The sequence below is a fragment of the Girardinichthys multiradiatus genome, chromosome 8 (genome assembly GCF_021462225.1).
Source record: "Girardinichthys multiradiatus isolate DD_20200921_A chromosome 8, DD_fGirMul_XY1, whole genome shotgun sequence".
NCBI classification, from domain to species: domain Eukaryota; kingdom Metazoa; phylum Chordata; class Actinopteri; order Cyprinodontiformes; family Goodeidae; genus Girardinichthys; species Girardinichthys multiradiatus.
In genome coordinates this window covers 6,895,986-6,919,406 of record NC_061801.1, presented here as the reverse complement: position 1 = coordinate 6,919,406, position 23,421 = coordinate 6,895,986, and the positions used below count along the sequence as shown (strand labels likewise).

Here is a 23,421-nt window from a genome sequence, read left to right as displayed (position 1 = left end):
TGGTTTTGCTGAGTTTGCTAGAACAGTTTTTGTCATAGAAATGTATTATTATTGTTTTGTAGAACATGTTTCCCTGAACAGCATATCTTAGCAACCTACATAGCCCATGTCTGCAGATCTCCTGATACAGAATTTTTGTTGGTAGAGGTTATCAACCTCCTTGTAACTTGGCCTCATTAGTTTATCAGTAAATTTTCCTCCCTGTACTCTATGAGCTGCCCAGGCTGTGGTAAAGAACCAGCAAGCTTTGTTTTTACGTCTCCTGTTTTATTTCCCTTTTCCGGTCAGATGGCTGGAGCATCCCCTTATAGCAACCAGTTCCTGTCGCATTCGGGCCCCCGTGGCCCCCCAGGAATAAACCATGGTGGGATGGTTCCCTTGAGGCCTGGACTGCCACCGTCCACAGGTAGCTTGTATCCCTCTCACCCTGCGCAGGCTCAGAGGATGCCCCAGCACGGAGGCTTCTCAGGCGGTCAGCAAGGCCTCAAACGGCCGTTTCATTCAGAGGTCAGTGACATCGGTGGAGGTTTTTCCTCACTTTTGAGGTGTTGCTTTTAATTTTTTCCCAACATTTTTTGCAGTGTAAAATTTAACAACACATTGGAGTATTCTGTAGGTCTCATCCCGGGAATTTTTATACCTGTGAAACCTATGCAGAGACTTAACCATCTTCCCTTTTCCCAGGGTTTCCCAGGGCAACAATACAACTCCGGGGGGATGCCTGGGTATTCTAACCAGCCTCTGCAATACCCCACTGGTCCACAGCAGAGATGTGCGCCGTCACCTTCTTACCCCTCCAGTCGGATGCCTCACATGGTACCATACACATCTGGAACCCACAACCCAACGCAGTTCTCTCCTGGTGCCGGCCAGCCCAATCCTCCGCAGTTTTATAAGGTCAGATCAGATTCACTGTGCTGCAGACGAAGGGTTGACTAGTATGGAATATCATCCAAAGCTGAATAGATTTGTAAACGTGTCAAACAAGTAAATAACAGAGCCTTTCAAAAGTATACATACTCATACATTTCTTTCACATTTTCTTAGGTTACAACTACAAACTACAATGTATTTTATTGGAATGTTATATACTATCACAAAATAATGTTTATTGTGAAACTGAAAGAAAATGGTAGATTGTTTTCAAAATTCTGTACAAGTGAAAATCTGAAAAGTGTGTTGTGCATTTATTTTTAGACCAGATCGGATACCCCTAAAAAAAATAGGCTACAACCAATTACCTTTTAGACTTCAGGTGGGGAAGCAGCCAAGAGGCGAGACATTGCTTGTGCACTCCTCGAATCTTGCCTTTATGGAAGAGTGGCAAGAAGGCCATTAAAAAGTCCAGTTTTTAGTTTGTGTTGTAAAAAACAGAGATGGAGAGCATAGTTCAGGCAGAGTGGAGTGTCCAGGGTGATTCGTAGCAAAAGGATAGCTGCAATAGGCTTAAATGATGGTAGTGGGTAGAGTGGGAGGACTGGGAAATAAGTCTAGAGTACATAGAGTGTACTATAGGCTCATACCATGTAAGTAAAGAAAAATATGGTGTTTCTGACATTTTATTTTCTAATGCATTTCTAATTAACTGCATTTTGGTCAGTTATGGAATGTTTGTTTTTTTTCTCTGATTTCTTACTTTTGATATTTGGCTAAATGTAACATTTGAACATGTTTTTTTTTTTTTTTAAAGATATTTTTTCGGCACTAGTGGCCTTTATTTTTCCATTTTTTGACAGTAGGTAGACAGGAAAGAGGGGTAGAGAGAGGGGGAGACATTCGGTAAATGTTGCCGGGTCCGGGACTCGAACCCAGGACAGCCGCCATTTAAGGACTGTAGCTTCTGTATATGGTCGCGCGCTTTCGCCCCTACACCACCAGTGCCGCCCCACATCTGAACATGTTAAAGAGTGAAAGAATCATTTAGCAACCCTGTGTTTATTTTCAGCATTCCTGCTGAACTCCTTTGCATCAGGTTTGATGAGGAATTATCTGAATACTGTGTTTCCTCTCTATGGCTTCCAGTCAGAGCCTTTTAATGGCCAGGGCAGCCTACCATCTGGAGGAGCCGGGGGATACAATGCCTTCACACAGGCTGCAGTTAACGGGGTAAATCTTTTAAGACTCTCCCTCCTTTAACCTGTTAAATTTACATGTTCTGTTTGACTCTAGCCTAAGCACATGTTTACAAGGGGTACCAAACATAACAAAACTTTATATGCGAGGATTTGAAGTTCTAACTTATTTTCATCTTTGCTTCTCAGCCGGGTCGAGGTGCAGTGATACCTGGATACCCCAGCTCACCAATGGGAGGGAATCCCACCCCGCCAATGACGCCAGGGAGCTCCATCCCCCCCTACCTTTCCCCAGGCCAGGACACCAAGCCTCCCTACCTTCCGCTGGACTCCAAAGCCAACATTAGCACCCAGCAACCCTCTACAGGTCAGTCAGGGTTAAATGTTTGCAGCTTATAATTAGACTGATACAGCCTCAAATGATGAAGCACCCATGACATATTAAATCATGTTATTTTTTACCAAGAACTGAACCAAAACGCTGGGAGAAACAATCCACACCCAGGGTTTAGGATATTGTTGAAGCACCATCAGCTCCAGTAACTACTGGTGGTTGTTTTCTCTGTGACCTCCTCAGCTTCTTATATTGTTATAGAAGAATTGTGTCCACAATGTTCCTTAAGTTTATTAAGATTTGCAGGCAAAGCCATGCAACACTATTTAAACCATGTTCATATCTGACTTGACCATTATACAAACTTTCACTTGCACTTTTGATCATTGTGTCAGGACTGAATTTCTGTAAACCAGTAGCAAACAGACAGACGGCCTCACATTTACCTGTAGAATACTCTGGTTTACAGACTGCACGGTTGACTTAATGACTGCAGGGGGTCCCAGTCCTATTGGAGATGTCTTTAAAATGTACTATCAGAGACATATGGAATGCTTCAAGATACATCTGGAAAAAGATCCCCATATAATAACTGTCAAGCAGTTCTCCAGATTTAGCTTGGAGCATTATGGCCAAACATCTCAAAATTAACTCATAGTTTAGTTTTCTCCTTAAAGAGAAGAGCCTTTCTCTTGGGAATCTTCCACACAAGCCACACTTGATCACACTTTGTTCTTTGAATTGTACTTTCACAATTTTTAGTGTGTAACCCTATAAAAGATGCCCCTGTAGATCCCAGGGATGTTTGTATTCTCTGTGAATGGAGCACTGTTTGACCCTTGAGGTGAACTCAATGTAGCATCCTCTCCTGGGAACTGCCTTAAACGTTTTCCACTAATCTTCCACAACTTGAAATGGTAAATTTTAAATTGTCAGGAAACTGTCTTTAACCTTTGCCAGAATGATGGGTGAAAGCAATCACTTCCTCCCTGTCATTGTGTTGACATACACTTGAATTGCTGCTGTTCACTTAGTTGGTGCGTTTTATTAGCAGCATCTTTCTGCAATTTATACATGTAGAACCGTTAGGATTTTGCTGTGTTTTTCACACATTTATATAGATTTGTCTAAAATTAGCGTTTTAGTTATTGATTTCAGTACCGGTTCTCTCTCAAGGTAATCCTAGTGATGACCTGCGTCTGACATTCCCGGTCCGAGACGGTGTCGTGTTGGAGCCATTCCGATTGGAGCACAATCTTGCTGTCAGTAACCATGCGTTCCAGCTCCGAGATTCTGTCTACAAAACGCTGGTGATGAGGTGAGAAGACGTAAATAAAATGGTTCATATGTGTTCCCCAGTGTGAGAAACCTGCCAGAAAGAGAGAGACTTGAGATGATTGAAGGCTTCTGAGCCAGGGTTTGCTTTGACTCTGCTGCTCTAGTATGTCACCCAGTGGTTATTAGAGGTCATATACAGGGGAAGTCAGTGTGTCACTACTCAAACTCCAAGTTTTTGTGATGTGAAAACAAAACATTAGAAATCATTTCAGAGCTTTTTCCTCATAATGTGACTATTATGCTACACAAATAAACTGAAAAAAGCACCAATAAATGAGTTGCATTAGTGTTTCCTGAGCATCTAGATGGTCTCTCAGTCTGGGTCAGTAGGCTACACAACCATGGAGGAGACTGCTGACTTGAAAGATGTCCAGAAGATACTCATTAACACCATGCACAAGGAGGGTAAGCCACAAAAAGTCATTGTCGAAGAAGCTGATTGTTCAGAGTTTTGTATTCAGGCATATTCATAGAAAACTGAGTGGAAGGAAAAAGTGTGGTGCACCAGCGACAGGGATAACCAAAGCCTGGGAAAGCAAAATCCATTCAAGAATTTCGTGGAGCTTCACAAGGAGTGGACTGAAGGTGGAGTCAGTGCATCCTACACACAGAAGGGATTTAAATGTCGTACTACTTGTAACAAACTTCAGAAGTGTTTTACCTGGGCCTAAGTGAAAAAGAACCGGACTGTTGCTCAGTGGCCCAAAGATGAAAGTAAAGTTTGCATTTTATTTGGAAATCAAGGTCCGAGAATCTGAAGGAAGAGTGGAGAGGCACAGGATTTATGTTGCTTGAAGTCCAGTTTGAAGTTTCCATAGTCAGGGATGATTTGGGGTTCTATGCCATCTGCTAGTGTTGGTACATTGGGTTTTCTAATGTCCACAGTCAATGCAGCTATCTACGAAGAGATTTTAGAACGCTTCATGCTTCCTTCTGCTGACAACCTTTATGGAAATGCTGATTTTATTTTCCAGCAGGACTATACTGCCCCACACTGCCAAAGGTAACAAAAGCTGCTTCAGTGATCATGGTGTTTACTGTTCTTGATTGGCAAGCAAACTCCTCTGACCAGAACCCCATAGAGAATCTATGGGCTGTTGTCAAGACGAAGATGAGATACCAGACCTAACAAAGGCGATGAGTCAAAGAACCTAGCCTGAATCGACATGTGGTCATAGGAAGCGAAGCAGTAGCTGAAAAGGTTCCTGCAGTGAATGTATGAGGTCACCTGGATAAAAGATATTCTCACAATCTGAGAGATTTAGAGAACTTCTTAAAATAAGGAGTGGGGAAATATTGTCAGGTTAGGATGTGGGATGCTGAGAGACTGCTACCACAGAAGACTGAATGCTGAAATTGAATCAGAAAGTGTTCCAATGAAGGATGTGCCAGCTTGTGGCACTTTAAAAAAAAAAGTTTTTCCTTTGAACAGATGTGTTTGTTTTTCAGTTAAACTGTAAATGTCATATTATATATGGAATAGTTTAGAAATTATTTATTATTTTCTTACATCACATGAATCAGACATTTGAACAGAAGAAAGAACAGTTCTGGGAGCCACTGCAATTCTAAGATAGATTGAATACATATGTAGTTTGACTGGGAGGCTGTGGTATTAAGAACCAGGTTCCCAAACATGGACACTTTTAGGTGGTCCAATCTGTCTGTTGCTTATTCTTCAGTCTGACCTCTGTATAATGAATTAGCAACATGACATCTGTCCGCTTCCAGTGCACCAGATGACATGTGGCTCCTTTTCTTGAGCACCTTTCAAACCCCAGAGAAAAGGAACCAAACCCAGCATGTTAGAAAACCCCACCCAGGGTCTGTTTGACAACTGTGTTGTGTCTCCCCCCACAGACCAGATCTGGAGCTGCAGTTCAAATGTTACCACCATGAAGACAGGCAGATGAACACTAACTGGCCTGCCTCTGTGCAGGTAAGCAGCATCCTCAACCTTTTTGACTTGATGCAGTTCTCAGGTGGGTTTGTCTCAGGTCCATGGGATTCAATCTGTCTCACTAATGTAGAGGTTGGGAGTGTCTTGCCTAAGAGCTTTTTGCATCGATTTAATATATTTGAAGAGAACTATCAGTCAACCTGTCTGGTGTACTTTGAGAATAAAACAAAACCTTCACACAGTCCTCATGACATTTATGTGTTTCTGACTGTCTTTAAATTACCTCTTTCTGATTGAATTATCATTATTCATCTACCCAGTTGATTGAGTAGTAAGCTAAGCGAAGGTGTGTTTGTCTCCAGGCAAGTGTTTGAACTTTAACTGTCTAATTAAATTAGTAGCTGATTGTTGTTGGTGAAAATGTTGGGGCAGCCCTGCCACAGCTCTTTATGGCAGCCAACATAAGAACGACAGTGAGCCTGACATGTTTACAGTCACAGCTTATGCTGGTCAAACTGTGAGAACACAAAAGCATTTTGGAAAACAGCCCTATTCATATTTTATCTTGTTATAACCATAAACTAATTCAACACAAAGTAGTGAAAAGTCATTGTGAAATGCAAGAGGAGAGGATGCATGTTTTTTTATTTTTATCGTTAATAAAAATCTGTAATGTGTGGGGAGCATCCAGACCCCTTAACTTCCATTCATCCATTGTCTATACCTGCTTATCCTTATTTCCAGCATCTATTGGGTGAGAGGCGGGGTACAACCTGGACAGGTTGCCAGTCCATCACAGGGAAACACAGACACTCACAGGAAAAACAACATGTACCAGAACCATGCAAATACTAATACCCTACTTTGACATGATTATTCACTCATTTCCAATACAATACTCGTGTATTGTATAGTTTGTGGTTGTAATGGAAAAAAAGGTGGAAAGGTTAAAGGAATACGAATTGATTTGCAAGGCACTGAAGTTTAAATTAAATTTAAAGATTTTATGAGAACCACAAGAAGAAAAACTACCAGAAGCTTTGGATTTATCTTCATGATGAGCTTTTGGCTTTTATTACCTCTCACCAGGAACTAACTGGTAAATGAGAATATTTTTTTGTGAACCGCCTACTCAGCCCTTTAATCTAATTTAAATAGATACCATCAGAAAAATGCTGTTTTAATCTTTTAATATACGCATTTTAAATCTGCAACAATCAATATTTGTACATGGATAATTAAAAGGATAAAATCTGATTTGCTCATTACCATAAACCTAGATAAATATTAGCAATGCTTTGCCGATCTTATGCATATCTTATTCTTTAAACATCAAAGCTAACGGCAGCAGACGGCTGCAAGTTGCTCGCAGGGATTGCTACGAGTAAATGTTGTCGTTATCACTTACCTAGATGTAGGTCATCCAAGATTAGTGTGACGGTTTTATTGTCAGTGATTTTCTTTGCTGCCTTGAAAAATGTCACAAATACTTATTTTGTTGAATATCAGCTTTCTGTGAGACTTCATTAATAACTGCATTGGTATATTGTGAGGAGAAACTGTTGTACCAGGATTAAACATAGCAGCAGCATGAAAAGAGCATGTCACAATTAAAAAAAAACACAGTTAAATGCTTTGGTTAGCATTATTAATAATGAACATCAGTGTCTGCATGTATTCACCAGTGAATGTAAAACCCCTGCTGTAGCAGCCTCTAAGAACAAGCTACAGGCCTTAGAAGAAAATACACTTTTCTTTGATAAAGCTTTTCACAGTTTTTGTCCTTTTGATACTGAAAACTGGTAACTTGAGGTGTTTTTTATTCTATAACCACTTCCACCCTGATGAGGAGTTGAAACAACCAGTAGTGCTTGGATATTTTGCTGAACACCAATTATTCAGTTTTCCTACCTGCTGGTTAAGCTAAAAATGACCCAGTTCAGGTCACCAGTTGATTTCTTGGTGCATCACTTTAATGGTATCAATATGTGTACAGTGCATTTGTAAGGATTATCTACATAAAGTGACAAACATCAACTTGAGATTACATATATTTAAGGTAACACATCTGTTCACCTCTAAAAATTATTCAGCCTTTAGTACCAATGGGTCTCCAGTTTTGCTTTCCTTACATCACTCATTTCTACATGTTCTGCACATTTCAGCAGGTCAGACTCCAAAAAACTCTGTTTGTTTCAAAAATGTATTATCTAGAAACACAGAGTTATTGATGTATTTTTTAAGTTTTGTCATTGGATCAATCTGAGAAATCTAAATCCAAGGAGCTGAACTTGTGAAAGTTGAGTCCAACAAAGGAGCGATATTGCTCTTGGAGACTGGGGCATGTTGAGCCCTTAGCAAGCTTAGTATGCAACCATGGACACGGAGTGGTTTTACAAATTCAGCAGTTTCAAGAATGTAAATTTTTGTTCATCTTTTTTTCTTCATTTTGTGTCTCAGGTCAGCGTTAATGCAACTCCTCTTTCCATTGAGAGAGGTGACAACAAAACCTCCCACAAACCCCTGTACCTAAAGCAAGTATGTCAACCAGGACGCAACACTGTGCAGATCACTGTGACGGCATGCTGCTGTGTAAGTTCGATAGACATGATGATTCACTGATCCAGTCGCCGCAGTGACACTGTTATATTCATCATGGAACACAGCAAATGTGCAGAATCCCATGTTGACCTTGTCCCTTCCTGTCTCTTTGTCCCCAGTCCCACTTGTTTGTGCTGCAGTTAGTGCACCGACCCTCTGTCAGGTCTGTCCTGCAGGGCCTGATGAAGAAGAGGCTGCTGCCGGCCGAGCACTGCATCACCAAGAGTGAGTTAACTTCCTTATTTAGGAAGACAATAAACACGGACTCAAAAGACACATAAGATGAAGTTTCAAGCGTTTGAGTTCACTTTTGTGTAATTTAATTTCAGTATAAATACAAGGACGGGTCAGGGAGAAAGTTGCGGAGAAGTCTAAATAAGATTTTAAAAGATCTCTCAGAACTTTGTTCAATCCATCACCTGATAATGGAAAGAATGGCATGTCTTGGTATGTTGGACCGGCATACTAAGACATGCGGGTCAGGTAAGGAGAGCATTAATCAGCACAGTACTCAAGATGCTTATCTTAGCTCTGGAGGAGCTGCAGAGATCAACAGCTTAGATAAGAGTCTGTTGACAGAACAACTATTAGTCATGGAATCAACAAATCTGACTTTTTATTGAGTGGAAGAAGGAAGAAAGAAAGCCTTTGTGGAAAAAAGGCCACAGGAGATCCTGTTTGCAGTTTGCAACAAGGCATGTAGGGGACACACCACCCTCAGCATAGGGGTGGCAGCATCATGCTATGGGGATGCTATTCTCCAGCATTGACAGGCAAGATGGTCAAAGTTGATAGAAAGATGGATAGAGATAAATATGGGACATCCTTGAAGAAAACATGTTAAAGGCTGCAAAAGACCTGGGTCTGAGGTGGAGGTGCATCTTCTAGGTACACCCTAAACAAACAGCCAGAGCTACAGTGGAATGAGTTAGATTATAGCCAGATTTTCCTGAAACTTCTTTCTTTACCATCAGACTATGTCCTCGCCTCTATATGTGAGCTTTTCCAGTTGTCTACATTAATGGCAGTTAGTCTATCCAACTGGGCGGCTATATTATTGAAATGCAGAGTGTATACTGTGTGCTTAACACTTGAAATATGAGCTCAAACATTGAGCCCAGTCAAAGTCCAGACCTAAATTTAAAAATGTTCAATAATGCCTAAGAAGAAAGTAAATTGCCCCATACTTTGTGAAGTGAAGTACTTTTAGTGACCCTTATCCCTGAGAAAGGAAAAGCTTTACAACAGGTTGGTTCTTATAGACCGGTTTTGTTGTTGAATTTGGATGAAACAATATTAGCCAAAATCTTAGCTAATAGACTTAAGTACTCAGATGGTTAAATTCATTCACTCGGATCAGACGGGAATTATCCCAACACGACACTCATCCCATAAATTTAGAAGCCTTTATAATATTATGTACTCCAGTAGAGCCCCAGTTGAGGATTGATTTAGACTGAGCCTAGATGCCGAAAGGCTTTTGATTGTGTGGCGTGTCCTTACTTGTATGCAGTTCTTGAAAAATTTGGTATTGGCTTAAAATTTATTGCATGAATGCAGCTGCTGTACAGTAACCCATGTGCCAAGATTCTTACTAATAGGACTTTCTGAACCTTTTAATTTATCTCGTGGCACACCGCAGGGTGCTCCTGAGCCCTCTACTTTTTAGTCTGTCATTAGAACCATTGGCTGAAACGATTAGGGCTACAATACAAAATATACTTAAAATAAAATGTCATTGTACGCTGACGATATTTTGATGTATATAACCCAACCGCAAGAGTCTATTCCTAAGGTGTTGGAAATAATTGAGCTTTTTAGTTGTTTTTCAGGATACAGGATAAACTGGGGAAAAAGTGAACTTATCCAATTAAGTGCAATGAGCCTGATTCTCTTAACCAGTTGCCCTTTAAAAATAGCCTCTGAAAAATTTACATATTTGGGAATTGAGATTACAAAATGTCATAAGTTTTTGTATGAAGCTAATTTTACAAAGATGTTAGAGGGGTTTAAAAAGAAGATTGAATTTTGGAAGTCACTTTCATTATCATTAATTGATAGAATTAATGCTATAAAAATGATCAGTCTTCCCCAGCTTTTGTACCTGTTTCAAAAAATTCCCATATATCTCAATGTTTCGTTCTTTAGAAAATTAGACTCAATATTTCTACCGTTCATTTGGAATTATAAAATTCATAGGATAAAAAAAATTCCCCTTTGTGAAACAAAACTTTATGGCGGACTGGCTTTACCAGAGTTTAAGTACTATTATTTTGCTTTTTTCATACGATATACAGGGGTTGGATAATGAAACTGAAACACCTGTCATTTTAGTGTGGGAGGTTTCATGGCTGAATTGGACCAGCCTGGTAGCCAGTCTTCATTGATTGCACATTGCACCAGTAAGAGCAGAGTGTGAAGGTTCAATTAGCAGGGTAAGAGCACAGTTTTGCTCAAAATATTGAAATGCACACAACATTTTTGATGACATACCAGAGTTCAAAAGAGGACAAATTGTTGGTGCACGTCTTGCTGGCGCATCTGTGACCAAGACAGCAAGTCTTTGTGATGTATCAAGAGCCACGGTATCCAGGGTAATGTCAGCATACCACCAAGAAGGACGAACCACATCCAACAGGATTAACTGTGGACGCAAGAGGAAGCTGTCTGAAAGGGATGTTCGGGTGCTAACCCGGATTGTATCCAAAAAACATAAAACCACGGCTGCCCAAATCACGGCAGAATTAAATGTGCGCCTCAACTCTCCTGTTTCCATCAGAACTGTCCGTCGGGAGCTCCACAGGGTCAATATACACGGCCGGGCTGCTATAGCCAAACCTTTGGTCCCTCATGCCAATGCCAACCGTCTGTTTCAATGGTGCAAGGAGCGCAAATCTTGGACTGTGGACAATGTGAAACCTGTATTGTTCTCTGATGAGTCTACCTTTACTGTTTTCCCCACATCCGGGAGAGTTACGGTGTGGAGAAGCCCCAAAGAAGCGTACCACCCAGACTGTTGCATGCCCAGAGTGAAGCATGGGGGTGGATCAGTGATGGTTTGGGCTGCCATATCATGGCATTCCCTTGGCCCAATACTTGTGCTAGATGGGCGGCGTCACTGCAAGGACTACCGAACCATTCTTGAGGACCATGTGCATCCAATGGTTCAAACATTGTATCCTAAAGGCGGTGCCGTGTATCAGGATGACAATGCACCAATACACACAGCAAGACTGGTGAAAGATTGGTTTGATGAACATGAAATTGAAGTTGAACATCTCCCATGGCCTGCACAGTCACCAGATCTAAATATTATTGAGCCACTTTGGGGTGTTTTGGAGGAGCAAGTCAGGAAACGTTTTCCTCCACCAGTATCACGTAGTGACCTGGCCACTATCCTGCAAGAAGAATGGCTTAAAATCCCTCTGACCACTGTGCAGGACTTGTATATGTCATTCCCAAGACGAATTGACGCTGTATTGGCCGCAAAAGGAGGCCCTACACCATACTAATAAATTATTGTGATCTAAAACCAGGTGTTTCAGTTTCATTGTCCAACCCCTATAGAGCTCAATAGTGGTATGACTCTGGCATAGTGGAGAGCTGGCTGGATTTGGAATGAGAAGACTGTGCACCTTATGCCCTTGGGGCAGTTGCAATGAGTCTTATTGTGCTTAAACAGAAATATTAAAATCATAATCCAATAATTCACAACACTATTCGAATTTGGAGGCAGATTAGGAAGGTATTTAAATTAAGAGCTTTGTTATTTGCATCTCCTATAGCGGCTAACCCATCATTTACTCCCTCAGTCATCGATGGCGCATTTGACCGATGGGGTTACAAAATGTTGATGATTTGTATATGCAAGGCATTTTTCTTCGTTTTAGCAGCTTAAAGAGAAATACAGTTTGCAGACTAGGGATTTTTTTTTTAATCTGCAAATAAGGAATTAGGTAAGATCCCACATTCAAGCTTTTGAAACTACAATGCCAGGCAAGTTAGATCAATGTTTAGCGGTCTGTGTGACTGGGAGAAATTCTATTTCATTCATATATGAAACATTGTTAACTATTTCACAAATTGACATGTCTAAAGTAAAGTCTGCATGGAAAAAGAACTTGGGGTAGAAATTCATAATGATGTTTGGACCAAAGGTTTGAGGTATGTCAATTTGTGTTCTTTAAACGCACATCACTGTTTCAATTCAGTTTAAAATACTGCATAGGCTGCACTTTTCAAAAGCACAGCTGCATAAAATATTCCCTGGGGGTTTTACCAATCTGTGATAAATAGGTGTAATGAGACAAGTTTACTTCATAGTTTTGTAACCTGTAACAAACTGAAGAGTTTTGGACTTCAGTATTTTCTTTTTTTCACACCTTTTTGGGATGAGACTTCAGCCTGACCCAGTTTGGATTGTTATCAGACTTTCAGAACAATCGACAAGGCTTAATAGCTCACAAGCCCGTCTTATGTGTTGATGTCTGCAAAGAAGCTCACTCTTCTTTTATGGAAAGGGAAGGAGAGTCCATCTATAAAAGTCTGAATATTAATAATGACAGAGACTTTACACCTGGAAAGAATTTGTTACAGCCTTAATCAGAAGCTACAAGAGTTTAGACAACTTTTCCAAATATGTTGACCCATATTTTCCAAATATGGGTCAACTGAAGTTGATTTAATCAACAGATAGCCCCATGGGTTCAAGGGTGGGGTGGGTGGGACTACTTATTTTCTGTTATTTGGTTTTGTTTTGTTACTGTACGCTTGTTAGGTTGTAATTATGTGTTGTTTATGTAAAAAAAGCGAAGCAACTGGGGACTGTTAAAAGTAATGACTGTATTCTCAATAAAAATATTACAAGCAAAGTCCAGACCTAAATCCAACGTTAAATCTGTAAAGTTTCTTCATCCAGTCTGACTGATCTTGAGCTATTTTGCAAAGACGAGACCTGCTTTTACCTTTAGCTGCAGTGAGCAGAGAAATGGAGCAGTGTGGGACAATGAGGACACCACCAGAGGAACATCTGTTTACTGTTTTCTGTTGGGATTTTCGATAGTCCCAGTGAGTTATGTTCAGTCTCTGGTGGCAAGCCAGAGAATCCACCTGATGTTGTTGAGGAGGTCTGAAAATGGGAACAAGATTTGCTGTCTTTGCTCATCTCTCAAAAGTATCTGGTACCATCTGCCTCACCTAACTGTGGTGACAGGATACTACTAGACAGAAAACACAGATTGGTAGGCAACCTGGGGTAAGTCAGTTACCTAAAGGCACAACCAGTGGCAGAGGAGGAAGCTGGAATTGAACCCAGAACTTTCCGATTGCAAGAGGACTGCTCTTCCACACAGGTTGAATATGTGGAAGAAAGCAGTCACTGTAAAACTGGATTTTACTTGTATTTGAAGGCAAAGAAAAATTAATTATTGAGTTTATCATCTGATATTAGCGATTAGCACTGCTAGCATTCCTAAAATGTCATTTCTATCATCAGGCGAGGTAGCTCCACATAGAAACACGGATGTTAATTGGCTGAACACAGAGCAACAAATGTAACAACAGTCTGCTATTTAATTATAGACCATTAATAACCACTAATACAGTGTTATATCCAACTGATGTTAACATTTTCAGTTTTAGTTTTAAAATTCTAAAGTCAGACGGTGTACGTCTGACTAGTTGTTAACTTCCATCACTTTGAGGATTTCTTTTCATTTTCAACAAGCTCATCTTTCCACCAATAGTAGGAGGGCTGACCGATAATGGTAAATGGTTGGTGTACTGGATTTATGTACAGCAGCACTTTTTTAGTTGTACAAACCACTCAAAGCTCTTTACACTATAGCCACATGCACCCAGTCTGTATCCCTATATCACTTAGGAATGGTGTGTTGACTGGTTGGAAAGACGGTCATATTTTTGATTTTCCATCCGACAGTGGTCAAGGTTGATGAAGCTATAAATCAGCCGATTCCGGTCACCAGCCGGTTTCTCGGTGCATCTCTGTTTTTATCTGATGCTGTGTTGTCACTGGAGCTATTAAAAAGCTTGATTGTTTCATGAGCAATGAGGAAACCACATATCCCTGCTGCTGTGTTTTTGTTCCAGTAAAGCGAAACTTCAGCAGCGGCACCATCCCTGGGACCCCTGGTCTAAATGGAGAGGACGGAGTGGAGCAGACGGCAATCAAAGTTTCCCTCAAATGCCCAATCACGTTCAGACGAATCCAGCTGCCAGCCAGAGGCCACGACTGCAGGCACATACAGGTGAGGTCACACCTGAACTCTGCATCACACACCTTGACTGGTCCAAATCCCTTCTAACATGGAGCTGTCTTTTTTCTTTAAGTGTTTTGACCTGGAGTCTTACTTGCAACTGAACTGCGAAAGAGGGACATGGAGGTGTCCTGTGTGCAAGTATGTAAAGCGACACAAATGCAACTTTTCTTTATCAAATTCACTTTTATGAATATGAAACCCGACCAACTGCTTGCTCCTCTTGTTTGCAGTAAAACAGCTTTGCTAGAAGGCCTGGAGGTTGACCAGTACATGCTCGGGATTCTTGTCTACATACAGAAGTAAGCACTAGTCAGCATGATTGGAGCTGGGTATACAGTCCACATTACAGCCACAACACAATGTATATTATTTTTTTTCAACAGAGTGACCAACACAAAATAACACATAGTTGTAAACACTTGTTTCAGAGCAAAGTGAAACGTTTAAACCCTCATGGGGTGAAAAACACTGCACATCATACTGAGAACATCATCGCCACCATGAAACACGGTGGTGGAAGCATGAAGCTGTGGGGATGCTTTTCCTCAGAATGAACAGGAAAGCTGATCAGGGGTTGATGGGGGATAGATAGAGCTAGGTGCAGATCATTCCTGAGAGAAAATCCTTTGGGGGCTTTTCAAATTAAAAGTCTATAGGTCACCAAAGTACTGAAACTAGAATTAAAGCACTTGCCTGTGATGATTCTATAAATAAATCAACTATTAAACTGAACTTAAAGACAGTAAGTAAACAGTGTCGAGGTCTTGAGTTTATGTTTTGAATTAACCATAAACCTCCTCAATGAGAGCTTCATAATCTAATGTTGCTGTTCTGTTTCCCCCTCCTCAGTTCTGATTACGAGGAGATCACCATCGACCCAGTGTGTGGCTGGAGGCCAGTGCCGATCAAACCTGACATCCACATAAAGGAGGAGCCCGATGGTCCGGTCCTGAAACGCTGCCGCACGGTCAGTCCGAGTCACATGGTCCTGCCGAATGTGATGGAAATGATCGCAGCTCTGGGACCCGCATCGTCCCCATACCAGAGTCTGAGCGCGGGGGGAAGGAACACCCCTGACTACAGCCGGCCAGGTAGCTCATTGGCTCCATTTGGAGACACGAGTCAATTAGGAGACATCACAGTGATGGTACTTCACAATATGATAAACACAAGACAGTCCACAGGCAGGTCCCATCACAGTTACACCCGTACATGCACATCAGTGTTGAGTAACTCATTTAATCAGAATTCCAGCAGAACAAAGATGGCCTCTTTAATATCAGTTGGAAGGATTTTTGTCCCTGGCTGCTGACACACAAGTGAAAGCAAAAATGTCTGCTTACCTGTTCACATGCTACACGCTGAGAGGAAGTCATGTTTGCTTTGTTTTGCTCCTGTAGGAAGCCAGGGATTCTCGGGCCAAACAGGATTTCCAGACTTCCCCAACACTCCTGGGACCCCAACGCTCGGAGAGTACACCTCCTCTGGACCACCACCGCCCCTGCCCTACCAGTCTGAGCCGGTTTGGCATATTTAAAGCTCTCTCAAATATAAAATACATAAATGTAGGAGCAAGCATGTGTATCATACAGTTTATTGCAAAAGTATTCATACACTTTGAACATTTCCCATTTTTTCTCATGTCAGAATCACATTTATTTTGTTGGGATTTTTTGTGATAGACCTACACAAATTAATGCATAATCGGAATAAAAATGATAACAGTTAATAGCCTTTTTTTACAGACAAAAATCTGAAAAGTGTGGCATGAATATGTATAGCTATGAATTAAACTGTCCTGTGAAGGCCTCAGAGATTTGTTGGATAACGTTAATAAACAATCAGCATCATGAAGACCAAAACACACAGCTGACAGGTCAGGGATACAGCTGTGAAAAGATTTTAGGAAGGGTTAGATTATAAAACAAAATCCCAAGCTTTCAACATCTCACAGATTCTGTCCAGCCCATCATCTGACATTTGACACAGATCGAAAACTAAAGAGTGGATTTCTCTGAATCAGGCAGGGTGTTGTTTGGTGCGAGTTCATGGTGGTCTTATGACAATCCACTTCAAAAACCTGGATTTGTTTCATCATTGCTTTCAGGTTGCCCACACTGGTGGAATCGAACACTCGCACAGCATCCTCCAGCAGCACGTATCCGGAGTCCATAACAACCAGAGTCTTGGCGAGGCCGGCAGCCCACTAGCACAGAGGAGCTCAGCTACACAGAACCCACGGCTGCAGGGTGAAGGCTCCTTCGGTCTGGGGGGTTCTGGAGGGGAGGGGGCCGACCATGCTCTAGATGTGAGTAAAAAGCAGACCATGTGAAGTAACTTTATTTCCAATTCTAAGATGTAGCTTTATTACTCTTGCTGCTCATCAATCTGGAAAGTAGACGGCTATTTCTGAGCAGCTTGGAAGTTTCATACAGGAAGAAAACAAAACTCATAAGCAGTAGTCAGCCTATAGCAGCATAACTACAGAGATAGCTCAGCTCTAACTATAAGCTTTATCAAACAGGAAAGTTTTGAGCCTAGCCTTAAAAGTAGACAGTTTGCCCATCTAGAGCCCACTGATAGCCATTGTTATACTAAAAACCACAACGATTGGGATACCTCTCTCTGTCAGATTGACCATAACCATTGGAAAAGAGAGGGGGTCATACAGGTAGCAGAAATGGAGGGTGTGTTTGCACCTCAACCATAACTGAGCCGGTTTAGGCTGAACCTGACTCCCCCTTACTCCAACCAACATGGAAGAAGACGAAGGTAAAAAATAAGGAAGATAGCTCAGGATAACCTAAGCCACTATCAGCTTTATCAAAAAGGAACGTTTTAAGCCTAGCCTTAAAAGTAGACAGGGTGTCTGCCTCACGGACTAAAACTGGGAGCTGGTTCCACAGGAGAGGAGATATGTAAGGAATCTATAATATGAGTTTCACTTTCTGAAGTGAGTGACAAAAATTTATTTGAGTATTTCATGATTATTAGACTATTAGTATTTCATGATAGCAAATATGTTTCTCCATACATATTTGGAAACAACCATTTCTATCTGGCTAAACCTTTGGCATTTAGACAGTATTGGAAAAACCTTAATTTTTGACAACTGCAGAGTTCTGTTTGTCTAGTTTAAAAGCACTATCAACAATAAAACCAAGGTCCCTAACAACAAAGTGACTGTAAGGTACCAAGGGGCAGAGACTGAGTCTGTCTCCAAAATCTTTAATCCTTTAATTTAACCACGTTTTTATGTCATTTAGACAGTTAAAAAGGGACCTTGAGTGACTCAGCTGTTATGCTTCCTAAAAATAGAACCCAAGGACAGCAAGTACAGATTAAAAAGAAGTGTAACCAAGATGGATCCCTGAGAGACCCCACAAGTCAGTCGGTTAAACAAATGTCATTAAAAACTCTTACAAGGGCTATTTGTGCTATGGCAGGATTTAAAAGGGTGTCGAGCTCAAAGCACTCACCATCATCAGGGTCTTGTTGCAGCAGATTACATTCTCCATATAAAATCACATGCTGGCAGCAGCTGGATAGCTTTTTGTGGGACAGATTTCACTTCCAAATGAAATACTGCGGCAATTTTGATATCACAACAGAAACACTTTGTATAATGTGTGTGTATGGATTAACAATCTGACTGTTGAAACATGTGTCTTCTACAAGAGTCGCAATGTTTTTGGACTTTTTCAAAAGAGATTGTATATATGTTTCTCCCTGGTCTTGAAGAGTCATAAAAAGTCTTAAGATTTTTGTTATCTCTATAGGCTGTACATTTTTACATCATATCTCTTACTGTCATTTAGTTACAGTACAGACCAAAGGTTTGGACACACCTTCTCATTCAAAGAGTTGTCTTTATTTTCATGACTATGAATATTGTAGCTTCACACTCAAGGCATCAAAACTATGAATTATATACGGAACAGAAAAGTGTGAAACAGCTGAAAATATGTCTTATATTCTAGGTTCTTCAAAGTAGCCACCTTTTGCTTTGATTACTGCTCCTCACACTCTTGGCATTCTGTTGATGAGCTTCAAGAGGTAGTCACCTGAAATGGTTTTCACTTCACAGGTGTGCCCTGTCAGGTTTAATAAGTGGGATTTCAAGCCTTATAAATGGGGTTGTGTTGTGCAGGAGGTGGATACAGTACACAGCTGATAGTCCTACTGAATAGACTGTTAGAATTTGTATTCTGGCAAGAAAAATGCAGCTAAGTAAAGAAAAACAAGTGGCCATCATTACTTTAAGTTCAGTCAGTCCGAACAATTGGGAAAACTTTGAAAGTGTCCCCAAGTGCAGTCGCAAAAACCATCAAGCGCTACAAAGAAACTGGCTCACATGAGGACCGCCCCAGGAAAGGAAGACCGAGAGTCACCTCTGCTGCGGACGATAAGTTCATCCGAGTCACCAGCCTCAGAAATCGCAGGTTAACAACAGCTCAGATTAGAGAACAGGTCAATGCCACACAGAGTTCTAGCAGCAGAAACATCTCTAGAACAACTGTTAGGAGGAGACTGTGTGAATCAGGCCTTGATGGTAAAATAGCTGCTAGGAAACCACTGCTGAGGACAGGCAACAAGCAGAAGAGACTTGTTTGGGCTAAAGAACACAAGGAATGGACATTAGACCAGTGGAAATCTGTGCTTTGGTCTGATGAGTCCAAGTTTGAGATCTTTGGTTCCAACCACCGTGTCTTTGTGCGGCGCAGAAGAGGTGAACGGATGGACTCTACATGTCTGGTTCCCACCGTGAAGCATGGAGGAGGAGGTGTGATGGTGTGGGGGTGCTTTGCTGGTGACACTGTTGGGGATTTGTTCAAAATTGAAGGCATACTGAACCAGCATGGCTACCACAGCATCTTGTAGCGGCATGCTATTCCATCCGGTTTGCGTTTAGTTGGACCATCATTTATTTTTCAACAGGACAATGACCCCAAACACACCTCCAGGCTGTGTATGGGCTATTTGACCAAGAAGGAGAGTGATGGGTGCTGCGCCAGATGACCTGGCCTCCACAGTCACCGGACCTGAACCCAATCGAGATGGTTTGGAGTGAGCTATATTATTATATCGATATAAAAGGTCTTTTAATTCAGTCATTTAATTGCTTCTTTATGATTATAATGACTGAAATAAAGTAGTTTTATAGGATATTTATACTTGCTGAAAGGCACCTGTGAAAAAAAAAAAGAACTTTTGATGGAATCAGTTTGTACTCTCATCACAGGGAGGATCGATGCAGCTGTAAGTAGTTCTTGCACAGCCGTCAATATGAAAAGTGTTGAGTGGTGTCTCTAATCTGAACACAGGTCCAAATGTAGGAAGCTTGATGGAGAACCAGAAAAATTAAACACCACCAAATCAATGAATCCTGGTGTTCCAATCACTTCCATGGCTGCAGGTGTATAAAGTTTGGTGTTGAGAAACTTGACTGACATGCACAGAGTCCTGACCTCAACCTTCTTGAACATATTTGAGATGAATTAGAGCGAAGGCTGCAATTCTGGCTTTCATGTGTAACTATGAACACACTCCTAAACCTTGTGGGAGATGTTTACAGAATAGTTAAAGTTGATGTTGCTGGCAGCATTGGGTCCATCAAGAAATTGGACCTTTGATAGATTAGGGATAGGATGCCATCAAAGTTCATTTACATGTAAAAGCAGACAAACAATACATACTTTTGGCAATATAGTGTATGTCTGCTTATCTGTTCTTGAAGTATTTGAACGATTTAGGTGCAGTAGTTATGTAGATGTTTGTGGATGGAGCCTCAGTGATTGTTTTCTTCATGCATAAAAGCAGCATGCCATATCAAGTATGTATTTTTTATTATTTGAAGCAGCAAAGCCATGAAAGACATGACCTGCAGTATCTCAGACTGTTTCTTTTTGTCATCCAGCTTCTTCCTGAGCTGACTAACCCTGATGAGCTGCTGTCTTACCTGGGACCACCTGACCTCCCAAACAACAGCAGCGATGACCTGCTGGCGCTTTTTGAAAACAACTGACGTGGATTCAGCAGGACACATCAGCTGAAGAGGGTGGCCAGCCCCTGTTTGCACCCACTTTAGTGTGCGTGTGCATACCAGTGTTTTTGTTTGTCTTTTGTCTTTAAGTGTCCTACTGTACTCTGAAATCCTTTCAGTGCAGTGTAGAGGTGCATGAAGGAACATGGTGAGTGAAGAAAAAAGAGCCTGACTCTGCAGGCCAGCAGTATAAACACAAGCCTCAGACTGGAGGGGGGGGGGGATATGAGAGCGATGGTTGAAGCTGAAGGATGCATACATTAGCTCTGCTGTAGCTGCTTCATGTTACGATATACATTTAACATGTTTTGTGAAAAGCAGCAGGTTCCCATCTGTAGGTGTGTCACTGCAACTCTAAGACATCAGTGAACCAAATGACTAAATATCTGTGTTTTTATACTGAAACAGTGTGATGAGGGAAACTGACTGCTGGGATTGTTTTCTGGAACATGTTTCCTAACAGAAAATGTTTTTATATTTGAAGATTAAAGGTCCTCACACATACAGCAACAAGTAATATTGAAACAATATATAACACATTTATTTGATTTGTTCGAAGATGCATTTCTGTGGTCCAGAAATCTCTGCGATGCTCTTCGGCTGACATGATGAAGTCAACGATTAAATATAAGCTCCTTATGTTTTTTCAAATCATGCACCTTATTGGCTTATTAACAGTATGAGATTTTAAGTAAAAATACCACAGTATGGTATTTACACAAACATGCACAACATGATTTATTTGGTTTTATTTTAAACAAAAACACAATAAATAGTTTAGTTCTTTGTGCACAGAATAATATAGCGAGTTGTCTACCGTTACCACTCCTGTTTAGTCCACATGCTGCCTGTACAATCACCTTTGTGTGAGCCTTGGTGGTGTGCAGAGCTGGACATAAAGGGGTGATGAACCAGACAATGCTTTCATTAGCCGCAATCGGCTATTGGTTGGCTTTTATTCCTCTCACAGCCAAACATTAGACTTTTTAAAGGTATCAACATTCATCTTCAATGGCAAATAGGGGAATAAAAACCTGCCTTATAGATCGTTTTTATGTGTGAAGATCTTTAGTTTTCTATGGCATTTCATGGTATTTTTATTGCATCAAAGATATAAAAATCAAAACCAACATCATCCATTTGTCAGTCCTTAAATGATTCCTTCATTTCCCAGAATACCAGGAAGAGAGTTGGGATCATATTGATGTAGGACTGGGAACTAATTTCTCTTTATTTTTAGTCTAAATGGCACTAAATTGATATTTTAATGATTTCCACAAATTATACATTTTAGCAGGATGAGGTATTACTCCAAAAACAGACTGTATATCAGATTCAGATGAAGTCACTGGGTGCAAAAGCGATGAGAAAGTGCCTTAAAGTGCAGTGCCACTTTTGGCAAGTAGGCTCCAGTGAAATATAAATTAGGTCAATCTATCTTGTGTAATGCTAAAGGATATATTTTCATGAAATAGATTTTAGGTAGACTCAACCCTTCTGATGACGTGTGGGCCGCTCTTCACTGAGTGATTTTGAATTTAACTGAATATTTTCTTGCTAAGGAAATACTTTACCTCAAGAATCCTCAAACTGACTTCATCCATTTTTATTTACAGTCTTTTGCAAAAAGTATATTTGTGTTCCCACGCTACTGTCAGGAACCAAGCAGTACAGAGTAGAGGACACAGGTGTTGAATTCAAAAAGTGGGTTTTATTTACCCAAAAAACATGGAAAAAAATGGTTAACAAAATGGGCAGTTATACAGGCATGCCAATAAAAGAGGTCAACTCGAGATAATAGACTGAAAATCATCACTGACAAGACTCCGACAGATACGAACCAAAACCGACCTCCTGAACTAACACATAAGGGCCCTTAAATACAGGTTTAGTTAAACCACACACACACAATAGGGGAAGACAAAATGGCTGCCACATAACAGGAAATAAATCCAAAACACCCCCTAAGGTTCCCCCCACTTGGCATGAAGTGTTTGGTTCAGTCCAATGAGGCCATCAGCAGTATTTCAGGAATCTCAGCCCTTGGCCATGCCTTTTGCCCATCAGGAAGGGGAAGCCAAACACCAAACACCCAGGTAAACTCAAACAAAGAAAAGAGTATTAATACAACATAGAACTGAATTGACCTTGCAGTGTTAATATGTGTGCACTTCATATAAACATTGTAAGGTAATAGAGGAATAAACAAAAACTATATAATTAAGGAATATTTAAAATAATGACTACAAAGTAAATTAAAGGAAAACCAGATTATAGTAGGGTGTGGCTCTTACCCTGTGTGGCTTGCCATCACACAACCACCCTCTTCAGGACTCTCGCTGATTCCGCGAGAGAGATAATCAGCAACGAGGTTCTCCTTGCCTGGTTTATGGTGCACCGTAAACTGAAACGGTTGTAAGGCCAGGTACCAACGGGTAATTTGTCCATTTGTGTCCTTCATCTTCTTAAGCCACTGGAGCGCCTGATGATCCGTCTCCAAGGTGAAGTCTCTTCCTAACAGGTAGTACCGGAAGGAGTCCACAGCCCACTTGATTGCTAATGCCTCCTTCTCCATTTGCTGACTCCAGATGGTGCTGCTGAGGAATCCTCCGGACATCCTGGGATGTTTTCCATGCGTTATGGCTCCAGGCTTGTCCCTTCTTTCTGGCAGCAACAAAGAGATCTGCTAGCTCAGCTGCTTTCATTACTGAACCAGGATTGTCCTCCCTGATCCAAACCTGCAGCTCAGGGGACAACATTCTCAGGAACTGTTCCAAAATTATAGTAGTACCAATGTCATGAATGGTTTCAGCCCTTGGCTGCATCCATTTTCCATAAAGTTCTTTCAGCCTTGC

General features: G+C 41.0%; 1 protein-coding gene across 3 annotated transcripts in view; it reads left to right on the top strand.

Moving 5' to 3' along the window:
• Window positions 1–21,701, top strand: part of zmiz2 (zinc finger, MIZ-type containing 2) — a 64,619-nt gene extending 42,918 nt beyond the window's left edge. For all 3 annotated transcript variants that reach the window (XM_047371890.1, XM_047371891.1, XM_047371888.1), the window contains 15 exons: window positions 289–507; window positions 685–897; window positions 2,023–2,106; window positions 2,262–2,439; window positions 3,583–3,724; window positions 5,605–5,683; window positions 8,105–8,236; window positions 8,365–8,470; window positions 14,354–14,511; window positions 14,594–14,661; window positions 14,754–14,822; window positions 15,373–15,614; window positions 15,924–16,045; window positions 16,631–16,831; window positions 20,441–21,701. In XM_047371890.1, coding sequence (XP_047227846.1) covers window positions 289–507; window positions 685–897; window positions 2,023–2,106; window positions 2,262–2,439; window positions 3,583–3,724; window positions 5,605–5,683; window positions 8,105–8,236; window positions 8,365–8,470; window positions 14,354–14,511; window positions 14,594–14,661; window positions 14,754–14,822; window positions 15,373–15,614; window positions 15,924–16,045; window positions 16,631–16,831; window positions 20,441–20,548 — 2,121 coding nt within the window. In that variant the 3' untranslated portion in view covers window positions 20,549–21,701. The remainder of the gene's footprint in view (window positions 1–288; window positions 508–684; window positions 898–2,022; window positions 2,107–2,261; window positions 2,440–3,582; window positions 3,725–5,604; window positions 5,684–8,104; window positions 8,237–8,364; window positions 8,471–14,353; window positions 14,512–14,593; window positions 14,662–14,753; window positions 14,823–15,372; window positions 15,615–15,923; window positions 16,046–16,630; window positions 16,832–20,440) is intronic.
• The last annotated feature ends 1,720 nt before the right edge of the window (window positions 21,702–23,421 follow it).